This window comes from Opisthocomus hoazin, chromosome Z (assembly GCF_030867145.1).
Source record: "Opisthocomus hoazin isolate bOpiHoa1 chromosome Z, bOpiHoa1.hap1, whole genome shotgun sequence".
Taxonomy (NCBI): Eukaryota; Metazoa; Chordata; class Aves; order Opisthocomiformes; family Opisthocomidae; genus Opisthocomus; species Opisthocomus hoazin.
In genome coordinates, this window is record NC_134454.1 from 68,121,221 (window position 1) to 68,144,810 (window position 23,590).

Sequence of the window (23,590 nt, forward strand, 5' to 3'; positions counted from 1 at the left end):
ATGCTTATTTTCTAAGTCTCACTACACACAGAAAAGTCATACAAGACTGTGGAAACAGAGACCACTTTCAGGAAAAAAATTGCTGTTAAAAGAACATTAAACAATTTCACTTCTTAAATGTAATTTTTCAGCTGTTTTTCTTGCCTGTCACTTTCTGTAACTGCAATAAACTGAAATTACAAAAATATAATGCTTATTAAGAGCAAATAACCATCCCCTTGAAAACTACTTCACTTTCACAGCATTCTCTGCTCTACATTAAAACATTCATTGCCATTTGACCAGAAAGTAGCCACTCAGATGTCTTTGGCAACTATAATTTTTGTTTTAAGTATCATCTAGTTGTAGGAGATTCATCGTAAGATTTATTTACATTCTGGAAGAGTCAGCAAGTGCTATCTTGACATTTGTTGGTGGAAGGGAGATCAGGACAGGGAAGAAAGGGCAAAGAACAGATCCTGACAGATAGCCTTCTCCACCTACACCACTGTCTCCATTTCAGCTGAGGCTAGTAATAAAGCCAGAAGGTTAAAGTACTGTGGAGCTCTCTGATGACCTCCTATTAAAAGCACTTACTAAAAACTGCAGCAGTTTTCTATTGTATGCAGAACAGAAAACACAATAACCAAAATTTCACCAAGAGCTATCCTCAATTCTCCTTTACCCATGCTTTGTTGTATTTAAGATAATCTGGGGGAACTGGAAAAGGGGGGAAAAAGGGGCAATCCAGGTAAACTGTACATTAGTACCCTCATGCCCGAAGAGACCTGTCTGTGGGAACCAAAGCAGCAGCACATCATCTCCAACCAACTTCTATTAAGCAGAAACTCCAGCAAACCATAGAAACGACTGTAGGAAACTAACACTGGTGAGGGAGCAATATGCTGAGAGAAGAAAACAGACAATTCATGAAGTAATACTGTAGTTCCTCCCAAGCAAAAGCAGCATCAATTCCAATCCCACTAACAGATCGGTGTTAATGCTGGTGTTGCAAATTCAAGCTTGAAAACTATTCCCTCCCAGAGTTAAGAATGAAACTGTTCCAATTACACAGGCAGGGCAAATGAGGAGTTAGAATTGCTTTTTAAGAAAGTGCTTTCATTTCACTGCTGTTTGGGGTTAAGGGTAGTCTGAAACTCTGAAACCAGAAAAAGTTAAATTGCTGTCTTTTGATTGAAGCTTCTAATTATTTTTCAGCTAACAAAATGCTTAAACTCTTCACTGACATTAGGAAAATTATCAATACAACAACAAAGAAAATCCCAACCTCAAACAAGTGCAAGCACTCATTCATTAACAAGCTTGGAAGGATAGTCATAAGCAAGTCATTTGTATTCCACTTTCAGACAGAATCACCACTAACTACTCTGAACTTGCAGACTGAAAAAGGCAAGTTATTTCCACTGAGTTCTACTCCACCAAGAACTACTGTTCGAAGAAAGTGAGTGGAACTTCCACTTCTAAACAGAGCAGAAATTTTTTAGAAGTTCAACATATGACCACCATTTACAGTTATCACCATGGTATCTGCACCCTGGATTAAGAACACGGCTAGCCATTTTACATAGCTTTTCTTAATGCTCCAACAGTTATCCCCCTTTCCAAGCAAAGGCTGAGTAAATGAAGATTTTATTTTTTTTTCAAAAAACTACCCATACACCCAGAGTAATGCATGCTGTGCTTGAAATAAGGACCCAAAATGTTTCCTAAAAGTACAGTGGGACTGAATGCAAGATTCTTCAGCCCCAGCAATCATTTGCTATTAGCTAAACCACACCTGCACAGTATCACTGAGCTTACTAAACAAGGTCTAAACACCAATGTGACAGTGCATCCCATGGGCAACAGAAAGGCAGCTACTGCAGGCTCAGATCCACAATCCACTGTCTTGGTCAGAACTTCTTTGCATGAAGCCTCTTGTGCTTAAGAATAAATCGAGTCCTCATGCATTACCTGCTATGCAAGCCTCTGGTCACTGACATTCAGCTCTGCAGTAATGCAAGCTGTATCTGTACTTCTGTACAGAAAATGTAACACTCTTCCATCAACAGCCTGTAAAAGAAATTTTGTTTATGTGTCCAGGTATTCACATTGTGCTATGTATTGTGCTGTTGGCCACCCAAATGGAAAGCAGCTTTACAGAGAAGCTGGGGGTCTTTGTGGACATCAAATTCAACAGGAGCTCTTGCACCAATGGCAGTTAGTGGCATCCAGGGCTGCAGGACGAGGAGTGTTGCCAGCAGGTCAAGGGAGGTGATCCTCCTGCTCTGCCCAGCATGGCTGAGGCCACACCTGGAGTGCTGTGTCCAGCGCTGGGCTCCCCAGTACAAGACGGATATGGACTTACTGGAGAGAATCCAGTGAAGAACCACAAAGGTGACACAGGGACTGAAGCACCTCACGTGGGAGCAAAGGCTGCGAGAGCTGGGAGTGTTCTCTGAAGATGACCAGGCTCAGGGGGATTCCATCAATTTGTACAAATATCTGAAGGGAGAGTATAAAGACGACTGAACCAGGCTTTTACGAGTGGTGCTCTGTGACAGGACAAAGTAAAACACAGGAGGTTGCAACTGAACATAAGGAACACTATTTTTACTGTGAGAGCAACTTTCTTACCAGTCTTCCAGACCATGTTGTTAAACTAGACATAAATCTTGGGAAGGAGTCAGATAAAATAGTTGATTCCTAAAGAGCTTGCATTTATCCCCCTATCAGTTTGATAAGCATGCCCATTAATATTCTTCAGTCTTCACTGTGAGGTCAAAGATCCCAAAAACAGAAGTAGTTTTCTCCCTGGATTAACTCTGCAAAAATCCAGACTAAAGAGTTTCAATTCTCAGCTAGTCACTTAGGAAAAAAAAACAACAAAAACAAAAACCAAAGAACACCACACAACCCAAGGAAACAATAGGCCTAAGCTGTACTGATAACTGTCCAAAAATTCTAAAGCTTAAATACAGCTGCCAGCAAACACACAAAAGTGGTTAATGCCTGCCGAGAGATCTGAAAAGCCCAGAAGAAAAGAGGCAGTGTTGTTTTTGTTTAAGAATGCCTTGTTAAATCTCATTCTTCATAGAGAAGTTATTTCTTGAAAGAAACCAATAAGGACCTGTTTTTATTGTGTTTCTTTTTAAAAGCATTTTAGTGCCAACAAACATGTACCAACTTATCAACTGCGTAACTGCTGTTGAGCTATACACTTGTCTACAGACTTAGGTATAACATACATCACAAATCTGACTCACACCATTTCTAGTTTTCGTGAAAATTAGGTTCAAGTTCTGCAATCACTTGACCAGTTTTCAGTAGGTTCCACATTACCAGTATGAGCCTCGCAGCACATGTAATTCATGCAAACTCAATTTAAGGCCCGTCAACACCGGAAGAGCGCACACGTTCTTCAACTGCGGATGTAGTCACAGCTATGGTAGCACCAGGAACGTCCAGTGCCATACCACACAGACACACGTCGTAGTATAACCCAGTCACATCTTTCTACACAGGCAGTCAAGTTCTAAAACAAAGCAAAAACTAAACCATCACTTTTAGTTAGCCTTCTTGCATACAGCTCTTTACAGGCTGAACCACAATTCAAGAACTGCAGATGCCTCTTGAAAAAAATTTAAGTCTTTTCACACAAAGTTTCAAAAACACAACCCATAATAAGTACAGCAAGAAAAAGAACTGATCTTTGTCTCAAACTACAATAAAACACAACCAAGTGTTCAAAGTACTTGAGATAAGAAAAAGCTACATCAATGAGGGTCATGGACAAGAGACTTCACCTTACTTTTCATTTGCAACAGGTGAGGAACACAGTACAAAACAAAAATTTGAGAGGGGGGCAGCAGAGCAGGAAAGGGAGTATCTTGATACAAAATGACATCTTGAGGTCCAGTAATGCTGCTCTACATAATACAGAAGGTGCCTTCAACAGCCGACAAAGAGCTTACCACAAGTGAGACTTTTTTTTAAAAAAAAGCGTGTCAAGTCTATAACAGAGACAGGTCATTTTGGCTTGGTGGGGCAAACAGGCTGATTGCCATCCATGATCTTTCCATGTCAGAGTCTGCTCAGCCTTGTCTCTAATACAGAAGGACATTTTGAGTAGTATAATTTGCTATATCATTTAGTCTTGAGCATGCTGTGTTTTGATAATCCTATACATAAGTCAGTGAACTGTTCTTAACAGTTCTCAAATATGCACTATGCCCTTTAAGAAAAGAATCCTGAAATCTGACAATCTCTTGCTCTTTACAGACAACATAGTTGAATTGCAAAGCAGAGAGATTTAAGAACAGCGTAAAGAACTTCGAAAACAATTTAAAAAATGGTTACAGCCACCTTTTTTTCTATTGTTCATTGAACACACCGCATCCTACCCTCTGTAAAAGCAGCCTAAGCACTCAAGTCTGCTGTAATTAAGCACAGTGCCTACTGGATGCAAGACATGGAATTTAAAACCACAATATTTTTAAGATTTTATGACTGGCACAGAACTGAACAAGATAAAAAAATGCACTTCTACTAATACAGTACAATAACTTATTCTAATTACCTAAATATTTTCATTTTGAATATTCAGTGTCCGTTCAAGCTCCCAATGAAATGTTAGACATGGAAATGTTATTTTTTGGGGGATCACATGACTCAGCTAGGTTTAAACCTCTGTTCTCCAGGAAGCCTCCCAAAGTGTTCAACAGCACACCTTTTAAAAGAGGTAGCACATCATATTAGAAATGCTTTTGAAAGTAAAGAGGAAAGTAGTCTCTGTTGTTGGCTTTAGACTGGTAGATTTATAACAGTTTATAAACCGAAGTACAAAAACATCTGTTTGCCAATTATGAAGGCTGTAATAAAACCTTTTTTTATTTTGCTCTTCAAGGCAAAGCAATTTACTCGCAGCAAATGAACAAGCTGAACTGCGCAACACTGCCTTGCTCCATTTGTGCAAGAGCGTACTTTCTATGTCATTTAGCCTTTACAGTGCAGTTGGGCTGCTTTCTTGTTATCGTGCTGTTGCACTCAAGTTCCTCTTCTTTGTGCCTGGAGAACCTGATTTGATTTCTGCCAGCACAGTCCTCCTCCATCCCAGTCACACATGTTAGCAGCAACTACCCTTCACAGCGGAGCATGCACTTCTCCTTAAAAAGTTCTCTCTGAGCACTGCTGGCCAAGTTGTAGGGTTAAACGGCAGAATAAATAAACAACTGCAGAGTTAAAGCAGTCACAGAACTGGATCAAGGCTTTGTGATAATGGCTTAGAAAAGAAAAATAAAGAAAAACTAAGGGGGAGATGAGCAGCATTCCTTTAAAGTTATCTAAGTAGTAACACATATGCAAAATAAGAGGTATGATGGCTGTGGAAGGCACATTACAAAAGCAAGCACATCAAGATACGTGTTTACAAACATCAGGGGTTGCTTATTTTGAATGAGTATTTCCATAACACTCCCACATAACGCTGAATTCAGGAAAACCCAAGAGCTCCCAGACCAACAGGGTTTATTTATTTACTCTAGGTTAACCCAAGGGACCCCCCCATTCCTCACCACAAGACAAATCACACCACTTGTGCAAGCGCTTCCTTCCCTCTATTTTAACAAAATTATTCTCTGTGCATTTTACAATTCAAAAGCAGCAGACAAAAGAATAGTTTTATTTGCTAAATATTAACATCCTTAAAGACAATATGATAAAAATAAATCCTTGCACTTCAGTAACACCACAATTAGGGGAACTGAGTTTCCAGACATGTTTCCGATTTACAGTTATGCTGCCAGCTGCCTTTGCACTTGTTCTTCTGGAGGAAAAAAGCCCTTCCCCCTCTACTAAAGGTCTTTGTTCTAACCAGAGGCCAGCTCACCTTACCCCTGAAAGCCTGAGCTTTTGTCAGCTGTTCACATAATAAACAGCTGCGTACGTATGGAAAACCTGTTATCATTGGCATAAAATGAAAGCTCGCAAGTAGTTTCTGTGTTTACAATGGAAGTAGGTCTCTAAAACACATAAGCATTTCAACATACTCAGATTCTTCCCCATCCCTCTTGTACCTATTTGGCATGAGCCTTCAAAATTAGCCTGTGTAAACAGCATGATAAATGTAATTAACCTCAGAGTGCCAAAAACAGGCTACTGCCCTGCTAACTGCTAATGTGAAATGCAGGAGCATTAGCAACAGGGCAGCAGTCATCATCGGCACACAGGGTTAATGAAGGTTTTCCTACAGGTTCTTTTCCTGCTCCTAGTGAAACACTAGGCTGGCCAACATAAATATAACAAAGTAGACGTGTATCAACTCTGACCATTGTCCACAGTAGAAAAAAGTTGTATTACCTTTCCAGGAATGCTCAAGAATTTCATAACTTTCAGTGAACTGGTTGAAAGCCACTGATTCCGTTCATCTGCTATGTTTTTCTCCCTAAAATAACCTGGCAATCATGGTACAGCTCCCAGTTTCATATTTTATTTCAGGTATAAACTTCAAACGACAACCAAGATACAGCACAGATACTTTATCCCGTCTTCTGAGCAAATACATATTTTCCTAAGTGACCAGGCTGAGTGAAGCTATTCCAGCCTTCAGCTGAGGTTTCTCCTTTGTGTTCTCTTCACTCTCTGTATGCATCAAATTAAAGCAGGCTGAATCAAGATGTGCCAAATTGCATTTAGAATGCAAAAATATATTAAAAACTTTGTAATCATCAGGAATGTACTTCAAGATTTTAGCAATTAAGAGTTGAAGGACTTCAAAAGGTTCACATCCATTGCATCTAATGAGGTCAATGTCACATTCTGCTTACAAATTCATGGTTTAAATCTCAACTGTCTCTTCACAACAAACAGTACAGGGTTCAGGTTTGCTTTTGTCTTTGCTTCTCTACATGGGACAGGGATAAGGAGAAGGAAATGAACTTAAACCATCACGAGGCTTAATGAGAAGCACACTGTGGACCTCTATATTCACCATAATTCATCATTCCATACAAATCTTTCCTTCTTTTAAGGGTGCCAGTATTTCTAAAACTGAAACACTACTTTCAATTTCTCAATTTACCAGGCATTCGCAACTGAAGTGGATAAAACTACACAAACAATTTTAGTTTCACTAAACTAAACATTTCTGCACCCAATATGACCCCTTCCTCATATCTTCAACATTTAAAATCTAAGAGTTGTCTTAGAATTCTCTACTAGGTCAAACACCCTTGTATAACTTCACACCTACTGCAGCAACAAAAACTATGTAAAGGCACAGACAGCTGCTGGCACATTCATTGCTCCACAGAAATTGCCCTGTGGACAGTCTTCCAACAGTGACTGGAAAGTAATCCACAGGACTTTACCCCTTGGTGGAAAGCAGTCAGCTGTCTTTCAGGAAGGTGCAAGATAAAGGTCTGAAGAGAGGAAATTAGAGCAAGCAGCTGATGTGCAGCAGCTTCTGGCCATGCACCCACAGGCAGCTTTCTCACCTCCAGCTGATGTGGAGGTATTTACATAACGCTTCTGGAGGGCTCTGGCAAGGGTGGCAAGTGCAAGTCAGGATTCCTGAACCAGTTTTGCAAAATTCTGAACTTGTGAGCAAATCAGTATGCAAAGAGCAAGGTATGTTCTTTTGGGTTTTGGCGGTAGACTGTTTTTTCTCTAAACCCCAGAGCTGTGATGAGAACATCCACTCTGAGCTGTCTGTTCCATTAATAACTATCAATCCCAGTAAATTTTACGTTTGGCAGGTTTGAGGAGGCTCACTCAACTGCAGTGCATAAAAATCCCAGGTTTTTAACCCTCTTTTAAGTACCATTCCAATAAAATAACGTTTTTCACTGAGGCAAAAAAGTTTTCCCCAGATTAAAGACAAAACATACTCAGTTACAAATAAAATGTGACTTAAAATACTTTTTCTAGAGTAACCTGAAACTGTGTCACAATCTCAGATTTATGCAAATATATTTAATTAAAGTACACACATCCACCCACAGCAGAAGAAATAACTTAAGAATTTCATGAAGACGAAGGACGCCTACAAGCACTGCTCCTCTGCCCCCACTCAAGTCCCATAAGCCCTCATCCTTCCTGGGACAATACTTCTTACGCTTCTTACCCAAGCTTTAAAATTGAACACTTCTGTTTCATCTGACTGTTTTTAAAGAACCTCTTGTGTTACTCATGGGGATTGTTCTTTTTCCTATTTGTCAGCTTCATTCGAGCAACATCGCTGTATACCTCAATACCCTGTTCTCAACAGGCAGTTTCCCCTGATTGTATTTGTCTTCAAAATAGCAATGAGGAAGCAAGGATTGAGGTGGAGGGGTTAAAATGAAGACAGTCATGAAACCACACTAATTGGTACAAAAATTGAAGGACTGATGTATCTGACTGCTATTCATTCTCCTCAGCGGAGAAGAGTTCAAGATAGTGCTTCTTTTAACAAGCCTGGCTTGCAGAAATCATGGTCATCTTACGAAAGCATCACTTCAAACAACTGTGATCAGCCTAAAGCACAACCTGACAGAAAGGAGCCGTCTAATTTTGTAAGACTGTTAGCAGTGCAGCAATGGAGCAGCAAAGATACAGGACTAAGTAACTCCACCTTCCTCAAATAAGAAATATGTAGTTTAGGAGCCTGGACAAACACGTACAATAAACACCACCAGCAGAGGTTAGGAAGGAACTAGACACTTCAGTTGGGCTTGGAGGTCATGCAGACTGCCTTCCAGCTGGAGACAACCAGAAGAGGCAAGGACCCAGCCTCTTGCTCAAGCATGCCTTGCAGAGCCTGACAGCCACGTTCATCTAGGCAGAGCTGCAGGAGGGCTCTAGGAAGTGAGCAACCCAGATCAATCCTTCCACACTGAAGTGGGCTACTGCTGAAAGCAAGACAGTAATAAGCTTTAATCTCCCCCAGTGCAAGCAGTTGAGAAAGCCGAAGCATCCTCTCAGACAGGCCCACAAAGCCCCACGAAATCTCTCTTCATGGTAAAGGTAAGTCATTTCTGCCCTGAAAACAGACTCATGTGCACTGTGAAGTGTGCAGCAGGGCTTCCAATACATGTCTTCCCTCCACCAGTTATGGGCACACTTAGTTCTGTGTTAGTTGGGTCCATCTGGAACAGATCACACATCAGCTTTGAGTCCTGAAAACAGATCATTTCAGTAAATATGCCTCACTTACCGGAGCAGCTGTCTGTCATTTAGCTTCCACACTAAGCAAGTTACACAAAAGCACGAACATTCTGCTCAATTGCTGTTCTACTTGGGGAAGCAGTAATGACACTGGAACCCCACAAAGCCATTTTAGACTCTCAGTGAAGTCCATACTGAAAGTGTTCAGTTTACAAGCAATAAGTGTTTTTCACCTTACGTGCCAGCCCTACAAACTCAGCTTGAGTTCTTCAAGTTATGCTCCATCATTTCCTTCTCAGGCATTACTACCAGTAATAAAAAACATGCAAGACAATCGAGGTCTCTGCTATACCACCATGTCTCCAGTGAGACTGCTGAGTGGCAACAGGTCAAAGTCCAAGAAGCAAAGAAGAGACTCCAGCTCATTCTAAGCTATGGTGGCTCAGCAGGCCTAACCAGACAAAAAGCTGTGAACACTTACTTTAGCAACTGAAGTCAACAGCTATGAATGAAAATTTGTAACAGAGAACACATTATTTTGTCACCAAACAACTGCATAACAAGCAGAAAAATTGCCTCAAAAGTCTGTGTTATACATAAGTATGCTGAAGCTCAGCACCATCTCAATAGGAGAGGAAAGGTATGAACTTTGAAGGCAAAAAAACTCCTTTTGCAACTGCGATACAGATAGACACATGACCACATTCAACTGGAGTAAATAGTTAGGTTCTTCCTTCCCCTTTCCTGTATTCTTAAAGTAAATATTTGTCTGGCTTTCTTTTAACCACTGGTGGAGTGTGGGAGGCGTACTCATCACTTGGCCATGGTTTTGCAACACAGAAAAACACTCTGGATGAAGAGATGTGGAAGACTGCTCACTCATACAGGCCCAATACACACCCTGGGCTCACGAAAGGCCTGTGCTGCTGTTTCTGGAACATACAGGCTGCCTTTTGCCACAAGTGAATTCCTAAGCACAGCATCCACCTCCTTTCCCCAGGCAGCAGTCAGGGCTTCACGATCCCTTTAAGATGGTGTAAGCGTAACTCACAGAAAGGAGCTCTGCCCTTCTCAGCATCCCCTCCGACAGTCTCCTCTCCCTTGAACCAACAGTAGCATTTTCTTAGCCAATAAACCAGGTAAAACTCACCCAGCAAGATCTGAATTCACAAGCAGGCCAGTTCTCTGGCTCACCACGCAGCTCCACAAGCCCTGACACTAGCTGGAAGCTGGGAGAACTGCAGCGTCCCTTTGACACCAGCCTGCACTTAAGTCAGCCTAAAGCAACCACGTACGTTCATGGTGAATAACACATCGAGGTCTTCACAGTGGGTGAAGTTTGCAAATGACAATCAAAAAACCTTTCCAAAATACAAGTTCATAAGCATAGCAATGTGCATTTTCTGTTCTAAGAGTTACACAATGAGGCACAGAGCAGTAAATGAGTCACGGCACAGCAAATGAGTCATTTATTTCATTTACCATATTCATGACTAGAATATTTCACAATAGGAAACATTTATTTTGATAGGCCTGTTTCACAGTCTGTCCTTGGAGGAGTTCACTGAGTGAGAAGAGGAAGCAAGCCTGTTGGTATGGGCCCTCGGAGAAGGGCTCCGGCGCACACCGCCACGCTGCGCCGCTGCATCAGCAGCTTTCCTAGGGCAGCAAGCTCGGCCAGCCAGGAATGTGCCCACTCCCTAGAAAAAGGGAGGGGCAACAGTGATAACACTGCTAAATTGTAACTGGAAATACAGTTTCAACTTCTCACAGAGTAAAGGTTTATGGCTTTTGTCATTTATAATCTTTGTCAGACAACCTACGGTTACTCGGCTTAGAAAGGCTTGTATTTTAGCTTTAAACCTGTATTTACAAAGACCACAGACTACTAGGCTCAGCCTTTGATCAGCACACCACCTTTACGATGCAGCCCAGGTTTCGTAGGCTGGTACAAGAACCTCTGAACAGCCGACAAGCACAGCTCACGCTGACGACGGCCGCGTATCACTGCAGCAGCACGCCCATGTCAGGGCTAACGAGCTGTAACCACCACACCAGACACCGCGCCGCTAACACACCTCCCAGCAGCCCCCTGCTCACAAATACATTCATTCCTGCGGGAAAGCAAACCGACCAAAGGCCCAGCAGTGCTTTTGCCATGGAAGAGGAGCTCCTCGGCGCCGAGAGCAGGGTGCGAGGGCACCAAGCTCGGCAGGGGATGAGCTCGTCAAAGGTCCTCCAGCCCGTGCTGAACATGCTGCTGGCAACTTACACTACTTGCACCCACACACTGATGGAAGATTAAACTGCAGGCTACCTCTGCAGCAGTCCCACCTCCAGCCCACCCTGTAAACATACCCTTCTCACTCTACTTCTGGCACTTCAAACCAGCATCAGCCGCAATACAGGTGTATCTCCTCCAACTTTGTCTCATTCCGCTCACACCACACCACCCCACCCCCAGGCTCAGGACATTCATTTCCTCTCCAAGGTTGAACGCAATACTATCCCTCCCAGGCTGCCTGGCCCAAAACACAGCCACAGATAACCCCCAGTGCCTACCAACTAAGCTACGTTCTGCTAGGCCAATATGCAGGCCTCTTTTTGCACTCTTACACTGCTGACTCTCCCACCTCATTCACCCATTAACTTCTGCCTGAGGTGCTTGGGTTGTATCACATCACCCGTCCCACATCACCATCTTCTTGCTCCCACGGCCAAGTCACTGAGTACGCCAAGGCCCTTGCCTGGAATGTGGTTCTGCCATTGGGCCTTTACTGGTTCCAGCGCAGTGCACCACACTGGGATGGCTCTCACCAAGATCCCCAGTGGAGATCTTTTCTAGATGTGTTTCAGGATTTGGATTCCTTCATCTTTCAGCACTTCTATAAATCAGTGACTGCTCTCCCAGAACTTCTGACCTTTATTGGCTTTTGTGGTTCTCCTTTTACTTCCTAAAATCACAGCTTAGTGTGTCTCATTGCACAGTCATCCTCCTCTGCTTCCTCCTTTCAGCAGATGTTTCTCAACACTTTATCGCTACTTCTTAACTTCCTTTTGTTATTCAAGGAGGGAGGGGAAGATGGACCTCATAACAGGCAGGATTCACTACAGTGCATGTCCATGATTCACATCTCTCTCCATTCACCCAGCCTAACATTTCATGTGCTATCATTTCACACTTTGAGTAACCAGGAAGCAGGAGCTTTGATCTTACTGCCATCTTGCTCCTTTCGAGCTTAGTCTACATGCTGGGAGCATTCATTCTTCTGACCACATCAGCACCCTTCCTTGTCCTCTCATGCATATACAAGTCCTTCCTTTTAAACCCAACAAAACTTTGGATCTCTTGGCTACTTAGCGTACAATGCTCGCATTTGTTATGAGTTTCCAACCTACACCATTTATCTTCTACCCCCACCAACATCAGGCTTGCCTTCCACATGGCCTGTTATCCACAGGAAAAGCTTCTCCAGTCCTTCCAATCACCACTGTAGGAACACAGACAGTTCTCTTCCTCCTTCCCCCTTCTTACTTCCTACTTTTGTCCAAATAAGTGCCTAATAAAGCTGTGCATCACTCCTCACCAGATTCCTGTCTTTCCTCACTGCACCTCCCATCCTTATTCCCAGGTCAGCACAATATATATCCTTGGGGGAGGTGGGGGAAGTATCTCTGTTGTTCGCAAGTCTGGGGTACGACAAATACTCACTACTGTGGGGAAAAAATATAAGAAAATGTGTTTCCTTTTTGCAATATACAGTGCTTTAAAATTAATCTATTGCCTTGTTGAGAAGCATTAAACCACAATTTGACTTATAGTAAATGAAACTCAATTGTATTCTATGGTCTTACCAATGCACATTTAACCTCTATAAATAAATGTTTCAAACTGTTGTACAAAATGAAGTCAGTGATTTGGTTTTACCACTAATGGTGGAGCCTCCACCATGACTTAACAGAAATAGCTTCTGATAAAGTACAATCCAACAAACACTCTTTAAATGAACAGAAAGTCCGTACTTTCTGGAAAACGGAGCATTTCCTTTGTGCATCACATACATCTTACTCAAAATTGGAACTGGGGCATAAGGTTGAAAAAAGAATGACAGAACCCCCACTTCATAACTTTAAACTTATTTTACAGTCTCAAAAGCTACACGACACCTAAGTTAGTTCACCAGCCCACTTCCCATTTTGAAGGCTTTTTTTCATTTTGTAGGAAAGCATCTACCAGCTTCCTTGACTTCGCTAATACCCACTGAAAGTAGATCATATAGAGGGAGTAGTCATTCAGACTACATCCTCCTTAAATACACCTCTTCCAGGATCTGCTGTGGTCTTTGACCTCTACCTTAGCTCAGGCACCACCACTTCCCCACTTCTCTTCCTAGCCTCTCACCTACAAAGTTCAACTCAGCATTTTAATACTGCTCTTTTCAAGTACACCTTATTCAATGAGTCAAACTGGTTTACTCCTAAACACTCCTTCACTCCTGCCACCAGCCACTTAAATTTATCATCTACATGACTACCTAGAAATCAAGCCTGTAAATTATTGCCAGGTTACATGACAATGTAAAGTTTCATCGCTGAAAACTGTTAGTAAAACTAAGTGCTACGCTGCTTCTAAGATTTTTAAGTAGCACTAATCAAGTTATTCTCAGCTTCCCTATCCCATCAGACTGCCACAGCGTCTGCTACATCAGGTCCCATTCCTAGTCACTGCCTACCATTCATGCATTACTAGTAGCACATTTAGCTGAAGTCACCTCTATTAATTCATGCATTTAGATTTGACCAGGAAACCTACATGATGAATCTCACATATCATTGCTCGCAATAACAGAGAGCTGAAAAACAGCTACACACTTTACATCATCCTTATCCCTCTGCTCTAGAAGCCGCAAAATTGAAGTTTCATGCTTCTGTGTAATATAGCTACGCTAAATCCGTACACAGATGAAGAATATAATGGACTTGATATTTTATCCCCAACACACTAATTGTAGTCAGCTTGCAAGGTTTTAGTTTACAATCTAAATCAATGGAGGAACTGAGACTCATTTTGCATGTACAACAGCAGCAGCACAGCCAGTTGTCACTGGTCATAACACAAAACTTCAGAATACAGGCTTTCTTTCTTTAGCTAATAAATTAAACAATTAATTTAGGCTATTGATTTTTCCCTGTTCTAGAACTTTTAAAATCAGCAGACTCAGCAGAATTGTCTTGAAGCACAAGCCATGCTTAATGTAGTCACTGAGGCCAGCTTTGTAAATATGCAAACAAGTGTTTTACTAAGACTACTTTTCACCCTCTCAAAGCGGTGCACTGTATTCCACAAACAGGAGAAGGAAAATAAGTGCATCACTGAGGCAACTGCTGTGCAAGTAATCAATAGCTTACTGTAAGGTTCTCCACTCAACTTCGCTGATTTGCTCACATTTTCCAGAATATTATCTGTAGATGTATTTGTTAACGAATTCTTAACACAGACATCATACCTGCCATCCTTTCATAGTCAAAGCTGCAGTTAAGTGGCAAAAATGACCAACAACCAAGCATACGAAACCCTGAAGACCACGCTACTCGCATTTGTTTATACTGTCCATATCACCGAGCATGGACTGGTGTTCTGTCAACTTCAGGTCAGTCAAAAAATCAAAGCTGAATGTAGAAAATAAATACTACTAATAAAGCCCACCAGCTGCTCTTGACAAGCGTAAGCTAGCAGCCTATTTGCTGAAGGAAGTTCATGCCGCCACTGTGCCTTCAAACACAGCTGAACACTGCTATGCAGAGAGAAGGCAGGCCACTAGCATAAAATCAGAAAGTGTCAAACTTTAAGCATAAGGAAACATGTCCGAGAGTGCCAGTGCTGGTAAAAGCCTTTAACCCAAAACACTGCTTTTAACACAAGTTTAAAAATACGAAAATAACTAGAATACATGCAAACTTGATCCTCTACTCTATTACAGACTATAAATTTGTCTCACACTTTATAAAACAGTTTATCCAATTTTAAGGGCCTCAGTGGTCAAATGTTCTTTATTTCTTTAGTTAGTATAAATTAAACATTGTAGTCAGCTGCACAATTCCTACACAGTTCCTGCACTGTATTTGCACTACTACCGGCTGTCAGTAACCAGTTAGCAGTTAAACTTGGCATGTGTACAACAAAGTGTCTCATTTCTTAGAAGTCATACAGCTATACAACATTTGATTTTCCCAGCCTTTAAAATGATCATTTGAATACAATTAACTTTTGGCCAAAAAAAAAAAATCAGACACAATAGAGATATATATTAACGTGTGCTTCTGTGAAACTTCTTCATACCACGCCATTTTCTCCCACTTATTTTTCAGACAATCCCATAATGTATTAAAGGTCTGACACCAATTAACAATGAAAGATGACTTATGTAAACAAGCAGACTGTTAAATAAAGCAGGACAAAAGGTAAGTCACCTGAATTTTTAGCACATTAATTCAGTAAATGAGCTTCCGACTTATCTGATCAGCCAGCTCTACCAGTGTGAATTTAAACTTAGTGACAGGTTTTACTGCTTCCTTCCAATTAACGTCAGACCTTCTCAGCCATGGCCCACGCATTTCCAAAGCAAAAATTTCCAGGTATTTCAAGACTGTCAAATGCACTGCCTTGCAACATGGAGTAGAGGGTTAGAGTAAAAAAATTAAAAAAAAAAAAAGATTAAGCCCTCCCTTTTACAGCATGCGATGGTGCAAATCACAGCTACTTTAAGACACACTTTAAACGCAGTTAAAGATTCCACTCTTTCACACTTTGTTTCAAATTTTTTAGAAGGGTTTAACAGAGCTCAGGTAGAAACCCCACATGCGGACAGACTTCAGTCTATACTGAATTGTGTCAAACCAGAAAAAGTCTTCTGTATGACCACTCAGCTCCTACAGCAGGCCTTTTATCAGTTCTGACTTAAGCACAAAGGAATTCTCTACACTGTAGTCACTATTAGAAGGCTACACTCCCCTGCTCTGCAGAATCAAGTCAGAATAAACTATTGTAAGATAGTAACTTACATCACAAGTTTTCTAGACGTCTTAGTCTTCAATAGCAGGGCCAAGGCAACAAAGACTGGATGCATATTGCTACTTCATCAGAGGACAGCACGATAATGCACCACAAGGGCATCACATAAATCACGGTAATCGGCAAGCAGCTAGAAGGGGACTGCAAACCAACGCACACTATCAGCCGAGATCTCCAGCGATCCAGGTCACACAAGGTTATGAAGCCATTTCAAGGGCTGCATACATACCCAGCTGAGAGAAGGGTTTTACACAGGTAGCCTTAGATAGTAAACCAAGAGGAAAAGCTGAAAGTTCAACAAGACAGATCTCCCAGAACAAGTGCAGTTATTGGATAGTACTCAAGTATTCACATGCTGTCAGGCTGACTGCATTCCAGGCAATCAGAATTCACATTAAATCTGTACCCTTGTTGCACATGAAAGCTTTTTGAAATCTCAAATTAGTTCCTGTCACAGACAGCATATTCATAAATTAGGATAGCTTTTGTCAGTTAAAATAGTGTGGTCCTTCTTTCTGTTCTTAAGATGCAGTAAATTCTCCCACCTAATCCCCAAAGAAAACCAGCTAAAGAGAAAGCAAGTTAAGAGATTCCAGCTGCATTCCTGTACGACCACAATTTTGCACTCTTATTTTGCAACGCTGCTACAAAACTTCAGGATTTGTCCTGGCAAAACAACTAGATTACCCAGAGAGCAGGTAACATTAAAATTGAACGCATGCAGACAAATCTTATAGTGTGCCACCTAATATACTTCATACTTCACCAGTAAAAACTGCTCAATGTGAAAATATACTTTTCACTCTAAGTAGGTTTTTTTTTAAATTTTTAACTTTACCAGAGTCTTATGTAAGGGTTCAATTTTAACAAGTCCATTAAAAAAAGCAAATGTTATGGCAAAATGCAGCAACTAACTACCGATTTTTAAGGAAACCAGTCTGTCCAATGCTGACTTTTAAACAGTTCCAGGTTACCCTTAAACACAGATTTTGCTTTTAACTAATTGTTAGTCTCTGAAACTTAAGAGTACAGGGAGAGTAAAAGCACGTGCAGGCATCAGGTGCTGGCATGACAACTTGCTCAAGTTCAAGAATTGCTACATACCAAAACATCTGACCATCTACAGAGATGGAATCACTTTCTTAAATTGAAAGCAGGCTTTGAAAACGAAATTTTTTTTGCTGGGAAGTGAGGAAAGCCTTGAAGTTAGCAGAAAAATGAAACATGAGAAACACAAAAACTGACCTAAAAGAAACAATAAAAGATATTGCTAGGTCTACCCCATATAAAACTTCTCTGTAAAAGAAGATTCTGTGTTTTAAAAACTGTGATGGGAAAGGATTTACAATTCATTTTCTCCTTATAAAACAATTAAGTTCTAGAGCAGTATTCACACTGTCCTACTACATATATCCTACTAATCATAATTACATAGAAAGATGGTAAAAAGTTTTATTTTCACATCTTGGAATCACTCTAAAGTGCTTACTTTCTCTTGAAATCCAGACTATATATTTTTAGAAAGACTGAAAAAAGGCAGGAGCTGATTTATAAAGTTTTCCACATTTAGTAATCTGGTCTTGAAAGAAAGCTTCTTTCCTTCTCCCCCCCCCCTTTTTTTTGGGGGGTTTCCAAAGAAATTATTCAAGGTCAAGGATAGTACATCAGAGCACACATGCATACACACTGAAAATAGCTTGCGCGCTCCCTAATTAATGCATTGCATTCCAAATATAACAAGGAAACTGGAATGCATTCAGATGTCTCTCAGGAATAAATATTTTAAAATTAGTTTACTAGTTTCTGCTCTGGAACTTTGAAATATTGGTCATTATTTCCTAAAGCAAACTGCAACTCGAATCACTAAAGGTATTTTCACAAGATTCTAGTAGTCTTGGAACTAAGTCAAAGAAAGTCCAGCCAAAAGTCAGATGCCATTTGTTTACTGCCCTACCACAATATCATATTAACAAATTCTGCATTACTTATTTTAGTCATACATTCTTAACCAAACCCCAACATCAGCCTGACTGTGGAAGAAACCATGCTTGTTGCTTCCACGTGTCAGCTGACCAACTTCTACTCCTCAAACAGGCAAAGTTTAACACAACTTTTTTCCCCTGGGGAAAAGGTCACTACACATAACAGGACAATTTGGTATCACAGTGCACCAAGAAGTCAATGCAAAACACAGTGCTTGCATCTCCACAAATGATAGCCTTTGTTTCTGTCACGTAATTTAGTATTGCTTGCATTAGGTAAGCATTTTTTACCAAATCCATGTCTCCTACAAGTTGCAGCAACAATTCAATTCATCATGTCTGCTAGAAGATGCATTTCAACTCACAGCACAAACACATTTGTGCCAGCTTCGCTAATAAAATACCCGGTGTGGTTTTATCAACAGAAAGGTGTTTCACGCTATACTGTCGGCACTCAAACAACTAAAACCTCAAAGAAATTACATTTGTTTTTCTTGCTTTACAACTTCACATTATTTTGAGCAACGATGACTACAAAAGAAATTAACTAGAACCACCATCCATTAAAAAGATGTGAAGTTTGCCGATTACAATACGTATAGGTATCACATTCCATCAGAACTGTAATGTAGCAGCATGGTCTTGTAAAGCTTCCTCTTCTTCCCAGTGAAAAAAAGACTTCTGGTTTTGAAAGCAATCACCAACTTTTAGCTCGTATTAAAAATTAAAAAAAAAAAAAGGAATTGGGGGGGAAATCAGCTGTAAGAATAAATGGTAAAGGCACCTCTGAGTCAGAAGATAAATACTTCTCATTAACAGAACATTGGAAAAAAAATCGCAAGTCTTTAACTTCATATCAGAATCTAGGAAAGAAACATCCAGGGAACTCCAATCCGTTATCCTAGACGTGGTAAGTTTTACTTTGTTTTTCTCTAAAATGTATTTTGGTTGCATCCCTCCGATCACATATCACCGAGTGGCTTCGGAAAAATGACTCTGCAGCTCCCCACTAACGATGCTGCTGCTTGGCTGAACCCTCTTCCACAGACACAGCAGTTTTCTAGCTCATGATACCAACATTAAATTCTAAAGCTGCAGTAAGTGCCGGTCAATTAATTCTTCGCATTATTTTCCCTCCTTAGGAGTCTCTTCCCTCCAACTCACTCCCCTTGCCATTCATACCTATGAGGCACAGCTACCGTGATTGCAGAGCCTCATGCTACCGTGGAAAGGGCTGTAACGCCCGAAAGGAAGACCTGTATGTGCAAGCAGGGCCTATGCAGCAAAGACAAGCTGACCTCAAATTACAGACAGACTAGGATACTCTAGCAGTACTTCTATGACATATCAAAAAAACACTTCAAGTACTTCTAATGTGGATGCAGCTACAGCAGCAGAGCCGGGCTTTACAGCCCCACAGCGAAGGCAGTCTCCGTCTTTCACTAAGCAAGAAGAGTCATACCAGCAGAGGCACCAGGTTGGGGTTTTTTTTTTTTACTTCTAGACTAGCTGCATTAAGGGCTCTCAGCAGGTCAACCGTGCTATTGAGGGATCACACCTCCTCCTAACCTTGACAGCCACAGCTGTGACGACAATACAGTACTGTATACTAATTCAGGACTAACCTCAGAAACCAAATATACACTTCACCGTCTAAAACTGTCTGCTCGCTCCTGGCATCTACACAAATTTGGCCAAATGACACACAGTCAATTTCTAATTTTCCTTCCAGATTGTTGTATTTACTCACAAAGTGCTTTCATGTTTAGACTGTAATTTTTACTAAAAATACTTGGTTTGAAATAAATGAAAAACATGTTAGTTAGAAAAGCTCTCTTTTATGCAGTTGAACGGCTTTGCTCTAGAAGCCTGCATTCTGTAATTATTTTTATATACACAAAAAAAGAAAATCCTTCATGTCTGATTGAAGCATATCAAAAAGCTATAAAGACATCAATAAATCAGACAAACAGAATTTTGAAGCCAACTTCTTTGGAGCAAAAATCTATCAAAATTAAGTCATGCTAATTATTATGCTAGGACAGTATCATTCAACTTCATAATAGGCTAGCAGACAACTTTACTGCTTGATTACGAAGAACATTATTTGTGCTTACCACTAATGTGTCATCTTCCTTTTATTTAGGATCTTCTTTTCATCACACACGAGGTGAAGGGGGGGTACAAAGCAGGATCACACAAAGATTTTTAGTAGAGCATAGACACGAGGGTTTTTTTTAGATTCTCTCACTTGAAATGAGTTGCCATGATAAAACTGTCTGAATGTTTATTCAGGGCTAGACTGAAAAAAATGCAAAATTCAGAAGCAAATGTTTCCATTTAACTACCACCAAACTGAGATTTATGTGTCTCCTTCAGAAATCAAATCCTGCATTCCCTGTTTATAGTAACACTCAGGGTTACAAGTGAGGCTGTTGGAACTGATATGTAATAAAATGCACTTTGTCCAGTAACTGCACTTTTCCATAGTACAATAGTAAACATTTACAGAGTTTCCATTACTCATACTGCAAAGAACATAAGTTCACATTTATATGGTCACCAAACATGCACTTACATAAACTCAACATTAAGTTTTCCTCAATACTACGTATTCAGCCGTATTGTATGGAACCAGTTCCATTCCCCACCCCATATAACTCACTGCAGTTGAATTGGCTTTCACAGTTGCACCTTTCTGCTTCACAACGAACATCCTGCCAGCAAGAGCCAGCCCTAATGACACAGCTACCTACCCAAATTACACAAGAACTTTTCCTACAGCAGGAACCAGCCTACCCAAGTGCTCCAGGACTCCCTCGCCAGGCAAGCGAAAGGCCTCTGTCAGAACAACTGGCACGTTTCATATCACCAGTTTCCACTACTATTTTTGCGCAGGCTTCCAAAGGAGGCTCACATGGGGGGGGGGAGGAAAAAACAACACACACCCCAAAGCAAACGTATTTTCAGCAGCAGGTATACCATTTGTTTGGAATGCGTTTAAGGGCTCCAGAAGCAGCAGTCAACACTTCAGTTGTATTTATGCATATTTTCTTTCTTCACATTGACCCTTGCCAACATTACTCAATGCCCCTCCCCTTATGAAGCCATAGAAAAAGTTACTTTTTTTCTTTCACAACTACTCAGTGAGGCCTATTCCACTGCTGAAAGCAACTGAAGCAAAGCCCACGCTGGGTGTCTGTCTCCTAGAGAAGATTGCATCTTTTATTTATCGCCCCTTGGCTTTATTTTCACAGTGAATTCCTGGCTTAAATGTAATCAGCCAAGAAACCCTCCCTATGTGCACTCCTGTCATTCCTCATCGCTTGCAAACAGAATCAAGCGCAACCAAAGTGGGGGGGGGGGGGGGGGGAGGGTAGTAATCTCGGCCCTGCCACCAAACTAAAAAAAGCCCTGCTGCTGGTTTTGCCACTCCTGAGGAACCGCAGATGTGCCTCAGACCTTTGGAAAGAGAAAGCCAAAAGACGAAACTTATAAGAAAGTTAATTAGATCAAACAAAAAAAATGAACTTCCCCCGAGGCAGCAGGGAAGGGCACTGAGCCTAGCAGCAGGGACACGGCTCCCTTCGGGAAGAACGAAGAAAAAACAAAACAAAACTGATGGCACGTTCGCAAGCTGCCCGCCAAGCCCAACCCGCAGCCAGCAGGGCCGAGGAGCTGGGGGGGGGGTGTTTTGTGGGGGGGTGAGGGGGTGGAAATCCCTGCGTCGTGTCGTGTGCCCGTCCCGTCCCCCCCGTCCCCCCCCCCCCCCCCGAGCCGCCGCCGCTAACAAAAGGCGAGCAGCAGCCTCTTTTGTCTGGCTTCCCCTTTTCGGGGGAGGAGGGGAAGCGACAGAAAACTGGAGGAGGAAAAAAAGAGAAAAAAAGGACATAACATGAAAATGAGAACAAAGTGGCCGGGTCGTACAAACATCATCACTCACTGGGGGGGGGGGGGGGGCGGGGGTGCTGTCTGCGGGGGGCGCCCCCCGCAGACAGCACCCCCCCCCCAAAAAAAAGTGGGGGGTTACCCACCTCTGCATCCCTTTAAAGACAGGCAAAGAGGAGTTAACCAGGGGCACCCGCAGCGGGTGAAGAGCAGCGGCAGGCGGCGGGGCTGGGGGGGGGGGAAGGGGGGGGGATATTGTTCCAGGGGGAGGAAGGGCAGCGCTTCCCCCCCGCCCCCCCATGTCCTCCCCCAGGCGGGGCGGATCGCGCCCCCTCCCTCCGACTCGCCGCCGCTGCCCTAGAAATGCCTTTGTTCGCGGATATCCCCCCCCCCCTTCGCCCCGCACGCCCGCCGCCGGGGTCTCGCACCGCTTTTATGTCTTTATTTTGGACGGCGGCGCATCCCCCCTCTCCCCCTCCCCCCCCGCCCTTCTGCTGATTCATTTCCACCGGCGGTCCCCCCGGGATGGGGGGGGCGGCATCTCCTCGCTATTGTGGCTCGGGGTAAGGCGATGACCCGGATTACCGGGGGTGGGCGCTGGGAAGGGGGGGGGGGGGCAGAGCCAAACGGGATTACACGGGCTGGATTACCGGGAGCGGGCACGGGGAGAGGCGGGGGGGGAGAGTTAAAGGGACAGGCGGGGGCCGTCTCCGTGTCAGGGAGCGGGGGAGTAACTCCGCGTCCCGGGAGCCGGGGGGAAGAGACCGGCGGAGGAAGTTGCCCGGGCCGCATTACGGCCGCGGAGCGGAGGGCTCGGCCTGGCCGGGCCCCGGGGAGGGCAGCTCCCCGCCACCGGGAAGGGCTCCGGCCGCCGGGGCCGCGGAGGGAGGGCGGCAGGCGGCTGACAGGCCTGGGGGAGACCCGCGGCGGGGGAGGCGGCGGCGGCGGCCCGGCTCCGGAGCGCGGCCCCGGCCGGTGACTCACCGACTTGCAGGACGTTATCGACGCAGCCGCCTTCGAGCAGAGCGATGCCCCTGCGGAAGGGCAGGCGGTTCTCGTCGGCGGCGGCGTCCGCGGCCCCGCCGGTCGCCGTGACGGCCCCCCCGGGGGCGGCGGCGGGGTCGTCGGCGCCGGTGTTGAAGGAGGAGTACATGCAGATCTCCCTCTCGCTGCGGGGGAAGGACCAGTAGACGATCCTGCGCTGCACCGGCTCCGGGATCCGCTCGAACCGCTCCTCCACCCGCTGGAAGGGCCACTTCTCCGCCACCTTGCGAGCTGCGATGTCCAGCAGGGACTCAGGGCTCTGGGTCTTGCCGAGCGGCAGCAGCCCCAGGGCGGAGGCGGCGGCTGCGGAGGAGGGTCCGGCGCAGAGAGCCCCGCCGCCGGGCCCGGCGCCGCCCGCCCGCAGTCCCGGCCTGCACCCCGAGCCATAGCCGGGTCTGCAGCAGAGGCGCTTGGCGGGGGGAGGGAGCTGACCGCGCTCCGCCATGATCGCGCCGCTTCTAAGCAGCGGGCGGAAGTGGCC

At 43.4% G+C, this 23,590-nt stretch overlaps 1 protein-coding gene across 2 annotated transcripts in view; it reads right to left on the reverse strand.

Moving 5' to 3' along the window:
• The window catches only part of ZSWIM6 (zinc finger SWIM-type containing 6), a 110,661-nt gene extending 87,107 nt beyond the window's left edge, over positions 1-23,554 (reverse strand). For both annotated transcript variants that reach the window (XM_075411561.1, XM_075411560.1), the window contains exon 1: positions 23,050-23,554. In XM_075411561.1, the coding sequence (XP_075267676.1) occupies positions 23,050-23,554 (505 nt within the window). The remainder of the gene's footprint in view (positions 1-23,049) is intronic.
• Between the last annotated feature and the right edge of the window lie 36 nt (positions 23,555-23,590).